The 8,238-nt window shown below is 41.5% G+C and overlaps 1 protein-coding gene across 1 annotated transcript in view; it reads right to left on the reverse strand.

Moving 5' to 3' along the window:
• Positions 1 to 8,238, reverse strand: part of LOC107122431 (caspase-7-like) — a 36,220-nt gene that overhangs the window by 4,160 nt on the left and 23,822 nt on the right. Inside the window, exons 3-6 of the mRNA XM_015425530.1 lie at positions 5,193 to 5,347; positions 2,410 to 2,538; positions 2,019 to 2,194; positions 558 to 696 (exon numbers count right to left, since the gene is read on the reverse strand). Of these exons, the coding sequence (XP_015281016.1) occupies positions 558 to 696; positions 2,019 to 2,194; positions 2,410 to 2,538; positions 5,193 to 5,347 (599 nt within the window). The remainder of the gene's footprint in view (positions 1 to 557; positions 697 to 2,018; positions 2,195 to 2,409; positions 2,539 to 5,192; positions 5,348 to 8,238) is intronic.

The raw sequence follows: 8,238 nt of genomic DNA on the forward strand, positions 1-8,238 counted from the left end.
AGGCCTAGCGGCTAACAGCCGCTCGGGCCTCGCCGTCCAAGCCGGGGGGGTGGGGTGGAGGAGACCGAGGGAGGGGGGGGAAGAGGAGATCGGCAAGGCTTACCTGCTGCTGCTGACTCCTCCTCCTCCTCCTGCTCTGCGTGTAGCTCTTCTCCCCCCCCGCGAGTATCGCGGGTCCCCTTACTTGTAATTACTAAACATGTAAACAATACCAAACATGTAAAAATATATAACATTACACACATTTTGGAATCCTGATACCTTACCACTTCATCAAAGTAGAAAAGGAGGGGAAGAAAAATAAAATACGACTTTAAAACTTGTATTATTTTAGAAGTGTACAAATCCAATTAGGTATTTTCTATCAAGCAAAAATTTTAATTCAACATTGGCTTAAAACCCAATGTAAATATTTCCCTACAATATTTTCACTTTTTATTTACATTATCAATTTTTAAACTTAATTGTAGGCCTTTTGACATTGTCTCACTAATTTACACCTGTTTTTAAATTTATCTTATCTGAATGCCAAAATCTGTCACTTTCCCCAACCATACCTGGCACAGTAGAATATGCAAACAAAAAATCTGCTTCAACTGGAATCTTGTATCTGGGATTGGCATCAGTTTCCAGATTGTCATTTGAAGGACCTGAGTCTGTCTGTATACCATCATCAAATTCAGAACCTCGACATGCCTGAAATCATAACACAGAAGATATATAACTTGATTGTTCATAAATAATCGCACATAAATCCAAGATACATTAAGGAGTGGGGGGTTATGGAATTTTATCCCCATTCAGTAACTGTAACAGGTTCATATCACACTACTGAAGTTTAACTGAAACCAAGACTTGAATGCTGGCAATACTGTTGTAGGTGCCTAGTAATGGCCACTGAGTGCATTGATCTCTTAAAGCTACAGCACTGCTTCCATTATTTGGGGCAGAGGTTAAGCCCCCAATGTATTTTTTTTTTAACGATTTCATATTTTTCTGCAAATGTGAGGCTTTTCCCCTGGCTTACAGAAAGATCTGTCTTGTCTGTTTATGGCTCCAATTTATTTATTTTATTTATATATTTATTCCAATTTATACCCTGCCCTCCCTGCCAAGGCAGGCTCAGAGTGGCTTACACAGGGTAAATACACAAATAACAATCAAATTACCATAAAATATCTAAAAGCAGTTCATTAAAAACAATACATTATTAAAGTCCACAATATCCACAGATCTGACAAGGTTGAAAATTAAATATATTCATTATTGAGCCAAGAATGTGAGTATTAAAAGATGACTTTTAATACCTATAAATATGGGAAACGAATAATTACATTTTAAATAAAAAGATAATGCAGGCAAGCATCTCTAGTAATATTTTTACTTATGTACTATATCTGAAATGAATCCAAAACAATGTTGAGGTGTGCCCTTTGCCAGGCGATTAATGATCCGATATAGAAATGCTAATGAGATGGCTAGGGCTTTTTACGTGCATAGCTATATCTGAATCAGGCCTGACCAGACTCATCTGAAACAAACACATCACCATTACCTCCCTTATACATTAAAACAAACAAACAAACAAACATAAAGATGCTGTTGGGCTGATAACCACTTGGTCCTGAAGCTTCTTTGGCTGCTTCAAGCCTTGGAAGTCCCAAATTCTACCTAACTCTGATTGGTGATATTGGGATATGAAAAGGGAGAGGTGAAGAAAGAACAAAGAAAGCAGGTACATGCTATTAATACGCATCGTTGAGCTTTCTAGAGCTCATGTGAACTTGTTCCCATGCTGCTAAGGCAGGTCTAGGAGCAGGAGGGGTCAGCTCTCCCACAGATGATTAAGAAGCTGTTTCTTTGACGGATAGGAGGAATTAACCTGCAAAGAGTGACCAGCACCCTTCAGCCTACCAAGAAGAATTGTGTTTTCAGTCTTTGAGATTTCAGCTTACTAATCTTACTCACCGGAAAACTATTTCTATCTAGTGATTTGTAGCTAGGACTGAATGCCTTACCTGAATGAAAAATAGTTTAGGTTTTCCAACAAGGCTTGGACACTTGTCTCCCCTAAAAAACGAAGTCAAATTCTTGATTGGCATAGCTCCATTTGTGCCATAGATGAGACCCTCCTCTCCGTGGCTTAAAAATATACAGGCAAAACAAGCAGCATCGCTGTGGTTCTCACATGCAGCTATAAATCAAACACATTTCCTGTTAAACAATGGAAATGCCATTCAGCTTCTTTCTACAATGCTGTAACTGACAAGTCTGTTTAAATGGGTTCTACAAAGCAAGGCTAAACTAATTAGACTCTCCTTCAGGAAGGTGATTATATGCCTTCTTAACTAAACCAACAGGAACAGAGAGGACATTGGGAAATCTAACATAATGAACTTTCACTGTTACCTTGTTTGAGCAATTTCTCCATTTCTTCACAGCTTTGATCATTATATACAACAACATCAAACCCTATATTTCGGAAACATTTCTGCAAATCGCCAGCATCTTTATCTGTGCCATTTCGTCTACCCATGCCTAATAAGAAACAAAGACAAATCACAGTTTGCTGCAGAAAAGTACCATCATTTCCTGCAGATTTGCAGAGAAGCAACTTATTCATGAACAAAAATGTTTGAAAAACTCAGACTGCTGACTATTATTGGAAAATATTTAGGTAGTCCCAAATGACACTAGCTTTAATGATCACAGAATCATAGAATGTTAGCGTTGGAAGGGACATTGCAGGTCATCTAGTCCAACCCCCTGCACTCTGCAGGAGCATAGCCAAAAAATAGCCCTACATACCTACGACATACCCGAAAGATGGTCATCTAGCCTCCGCTTGAAAATGTCCAGTGAAGGAGCATCCACCACCTCCTGAGGCAGTCTGTTCCACTGCTCATCCACTCTTAGAGTTAGGAAGTTTCTCCTGATATTTAGTCAGTAACGACTCCCTTGTAATTTCCACCCATTAGATCTAGTCTTGCAACCCGGAGCAAGAGAGAATAGATCTGCTCCATCTTCTACATGACAGCCCTTCAAATACTTGAAGACTGCAATCATGTCCCCTCTAAGCCTTCTCTTTCCCAGGCTAAACAAACCAAACTCTTTCAGCCTTTCCTCATAAGACTTGGATTGAAACCCTCTCACCATCCTGGTTGCCCTCTTCTGGACACGCTCAAGCTTGTCAATATCCTTCCTAAAATGTGCTGCCCAAAACTGGACACAGTACTCCAGGTGAGGCCTGACCATAGCAGAATAGAGCGGAACAACCAGCTCCCATGATCTGGACACAATGCTTCTGTTAATGCATCCTAAGATTGCATTAGCTTTCTTCACAGTCACATTGCACTGCAGGCTCATGTTTACCTTGTGATCATCCAGAACACCCAGATCCCTTTCAGATGTGCTGCTGTCAAGCCAAGTCCCTCCCATTCTATATCTGTGCCTTTGATTTTTTTGTACCTAAGTGTAGGACTTTGCACTTCTCTCTATTGAAATTCATTTTATTTGTCTCAGCCCACTGTTCCAGCCTATCTAGATCATTTTGAATCCTGACTCTGTCTTCTTCAGAATTAGCAATCCCACCCAGCTTCGTGTCATCTGCAAATTTGATAAGCATCCCTCTATGTCTTTCTCCAGGTCATTTATAAAAACACTGAACAACACCGGGCCTAGGACCTAGCCCTGCGGCACTCCACTCGAGACTTCCCTCCACGTAGATGCAGAGCCATTTACGAGCACTCATTGGGTACGATTTTTCAACCAACCATGAATCCATCCAACGGTTGCACCATCCAGCCTACACTTAACCAGCTTATCCTCAAGGATATCATGAGAAACTTTGTCAAATGCTTTATTGAAATCTAGATACACTATACCCACAGCATTGCCAGAGGAAGCCTGTAATTTCCCGGGTCCGTCTTTCTTCCCTTCTTGAAGATCATTCAACATTAGCTCTTCTCCAGTCTTCTGGCACAACACCAGTACTCCAGGACATCTCAAAGATTAGAGCCAGAGGCTCTGAAATAACATCTGTAATTTCTTTTAGCACCCTGGGATGCAAGCAATCTGGCCCTGGAGACTTGAAAGTATTTAAGGCAGCTAGATGCTCTCTAACCATATCCTTACTTACACTGGACTCCTTCCTTCATATGCCCTGCATTCTTCAGTTTGTATACAGCTCACCTTATGGTTAAAGATCGATGCAAAGTGAGAGTTTAGTAATTCTACTTTGTCTTCATCCCTTTTTAAGGCTTGACCGTTTTCCCCTAGCAATGAGCTTACCCCATCCCTGTTCTTCTTTTTGTTCTGAACATAGGCATAGACCTTTTTCTTGTTATTTTTAGCATCCCTCGCAAGCCACAGCTCCATCTGCGCTTTAGCCTTTCTGACACCATCCCTACAGATTCGAGCCTGCTTTTTGTATTCACTCTCAGTAATCTGACCCTCCATCCATTTCCTGTACATTTCCCCTTTAAGTCTCAGCTCTTTAGGGAGTTCCTTGTTCAGCCACCTTGGCTTCATTACCCATCTCCCACCTTTCTTTCTTACCGGAACAGTTTGAGATTGTGCCTTAAGCACTTGATTTTTCAGCATCACCCATCCTTCCTGTGCAGATTTCCCCCTTAGCATTTCTAGCCACGGGATCCTACCTAATATTTCTCTGAGTTTTTTGAAATCAGCTTTCCTGAAGTCCATGATACGAGTCCTACTATGTCCTGGTTTCACACCCTTCTCTATGTCAAATTCCAAGCTGACATGGTCACTATTCCCCAAGGATCCCACAATGTTCAGTTCACTTCATCAACCAGTTCTTACCTGTTAGTCAGGATTAAATCCAGGATAACAGATTCTCTGGTTTCCACCTCCACCTTCTGACAGATGAAGTTGTCTGCAAGACTATTCAAGAATCTGCGGGATGCCCCATGTCTAGCAGATAGTAAGATGCTGTTTGCTCAATTTCTCTAATGTTCTGACTAGCATTACAGTGCCTGCCACGTAAAAGCTGTGTCTACATACAAATTCTGAACGAATGCAGATTATCTGGGAATGCAGTTTCCCAGATAACATCATGGGAAAGGTTGTTTCATTATTTATATTCTTTGTTCATGCAATAAAAAAACTATTATATAATATATAGTTCCAGAACCCAGAATTATATTACAAAAAACAAAAACAAAACATACCTGTATAGTCTGCAAAATTCTTGTTGTTTATAATAATGCATTTACCAACTTTCTTGTAGTCCATACTGTACCGGAATGTTGGGGTAACAATTCGGTAGTAGTTACTGAAAGACGCCTCTGGATCTGACTGTTGTTCCTGTTCATTCTTTTTTTTGCTGTGGAAACACAACTGAATGTTAATATTTGAAATATAGTTGCTGTGAGTGATAGAGCCAGTTTGGTGTAGGAGCCAGTTTGGTGTAGTGGTTAAGTGTGCAGACTCTAATCTGGGAGAACCGGGTTTGATTCCCCACTCCTCCACTTGCACCTGGCTGGATGACCTTGGGCAAGTCGTAGTTTTGATAAGAGCTGTTCTTGAAAAAGAGCAGTTTCTGTCAAGAGCTCTCTCAGCCCCACCTACCTCACAGGGTGTCTGTTATGGGGAGGGGTATCAAAGTCAAATACCTTTTATTGGCATACAATATTAAAATAAACATTTCCCAGTATTAATACAATCCTGTAGAGATTATAAAATGGATAATCGTGGTAAACCATTCTAAGGATATAAATCCAATCTTCTTCTTATGAATCAATTGATGATATGGTCAAAGTTGTCACTTGGATTTTCATTTTGTAAACACAGGAAACTGCCATAAACTGAATCAAACCATCAGTCTATCAAGGTCAGTATTGTTTACTCATACTGGCAGTGGATCTCTGAGGTCTCAGACTGAGGTCTTTCATATCACTTGCCACCTGATCCTGAACTCGAGCTGCCGAGGATTGAACCTAGGACTTTCTGCATGAAAAGCAAAGGCTCACCCACTAAATCACAACCCAAATCCAACATTGGCATCTCTTATGTTAAAATGAGGGGAAAGTATTTGTTAAGAGTCAAAGGTGGGAAGTTGCTTTGTTTTTATGTAGCTAAAGTGTTAAAAATAAGCAGCCCAGGAGACAATTATAGTTTCTATGGCAGGCAAGTATTTTTAATTTCTTTGGGCTCCCACAATTCAAACAGACAGATGATAAACTGTTCTGGAGTGTGATAAAGGAAGAAATCTATGGATCTGGCTGTTGCAACAAGAATAAATCTCTTACCAAGTTGAAGTGTAGAGCTTTCTAAAACAACACAATAGAAGTTAACTCTTTTTCATGAGACAGATCCTGCCCTGTTATGTTTGTACCCAGAAAAATGTTTCCCTTTAGTACAGCAGCTTTCCAGCTTTCTGCCTTCATATCAACTTTTCTACGTTGCAAAGAATTATGAAGCATGTCATAGGGAGTAGTTCTCTGAGCTCCAGTAACTGATCTGGGGCCCCGGTCACACGAGTGGTTTTGGGCTGGGAGAGGGCCGGATCGGGGGCACAGCAAACGGGTGAGATCCCACAGCAACATCTGGGAAGCGTGGCGCGCCCGTTCCCGATCCGGCCCTTCCACCGAAACCCCGCATCAAAAATAAACCACCTATCTAGGTGGTTCGTCGGGACAGGGCGCATCAAGGCCGGCCGTGGGATTGCCGGCGCGTCCTTCGCCGGAGCATCCCCAGCCGAACTGCGCATGCTCAGACATGCGCAGTTCGGCAGCCTCCCCCTCCCGATTGTCTCTTCCTCCCCGGCATCTGATTGTGCCGGGGAGCCGTGGGATCCCGCTGCGGCGTTTCTATTTTGGTGCGGCTTTTAAAAGCCACACACTGCCAGGTGTTTTTCCTGCTGTGTGGCAGGGACCTGGGAACATTAAGGTCAGGTGCTGAAATCTAGTTTTTTGAATTACTGTGTGAAATGAACACACTATGCAATATTTTGTGTGTGTGTGTGTGTGTGTGTGTTAAGTGCTCTCAAGTAGCTTCTGACTCATAACACCCCTATGAATTAATGATCCCCCAAATGTTCTATCGTTAACAGCCTTGCTCAGGTCTTGCAAACTGAGGACCCTTGCTTCCTTGATTGAGTCAATCCATCTTTTCCTGCTGCCTTCAACTTTTCCATCTTTTCCAAATTTTCTTGTCTTTTCATGTGCCCAAAGTACTATAGCATCAACTTAGTTATTTTAGCTTCTGGGGAGAGTTCAGAATCAACTTATTTGCAAGATTAGTCACAGTGATCTGCAGGCAAACAGTACTTTCTGGATTAGCAGGTCTATGATAAATACGTAGAGAACAGCTGTCTGCTTTTGCTTAGCTGACAGAGCAGACCTGTTTGCTGTACTTCAACAAAAGGGTAAAACTAACATCCTTGGTGAATCCTGATTCAGAGGACTGTTACAGGGCCTAGACTGTAAGCCTCAAGCCGAGGGCCAAGAGCTTTTGGCTCTGGTCCTTTGGCGTGCACCCAGACTTTTCAAACCTGCAGGCAGGAAGGAGGTGGAGCTCAGCTAGATTTTATGCAGCTGGCAAGATATTAGTAAAATGCATTATCCTTTTTTGCTTGCAATGTTATCCCCCCATTTGCTTTCTCCTTTGCAAGATGAACTCTATATGTGCAAGCCTCAGCTACCCAAATTTCCCCAGATTTACTGGACTTTGAAATGGGACAGCACAAAGATTAGAGGAAGCCTACGCTTGGCACTCATTTAGAATCAGTTCCATATTATTAAAAGCCACGTAGGCAGTTACCGCAAACGCTTGGTATTTCTCCAAGGCTTGGCAGGTTATTAAGGAAGCTAATCTGCATTATAAATATCGGATTTGGGAATTTCCCTTATTTACCTGCCAAAGCAAAGGGTTATAAAAACAACTGGCTCAAGAATATTCAAAGGAATTATTGATTTCTGTAGTTTCATTTATGCTCAGTACCAGTTTTGACCAGCACATACTGGCTATGCAGAAGGGGTACATCTATGAGAATTTTTATGGTCTGAGCACTTTCACAAAATACTATTGAGGTCCTTCTAAAATATATCTAGAGTTATTATACGTTACTATTATAGCAATCTTAGTAGAATTGGAAAATCATAAGAAAGTGATAAGGATATGGTAATACAAAGATCCTGCTTTATGTCTTTACTAGCTGCAAAGCCCGTTGAGGAGGAAGACAACGAGCCCTAGAAAGGTAGGGTGGGTGGGTGG

This window comes from Gekko japonicus, unplaced genomic scaffold, assembly GCF_001447785.1.
Source record: "Gekko japonicus isolate JY-2015 unplaced genomic scaffold, Gekko_japonicus_V1.1 scaffold633, whole genome shotgun sequence".
NCBI classification, from domain to species: Eukaryota; Metazoa; Chordata; class Lepidosauria; order Squamata; family Gekkonidae; genus Gekko; species Gekko japonicus.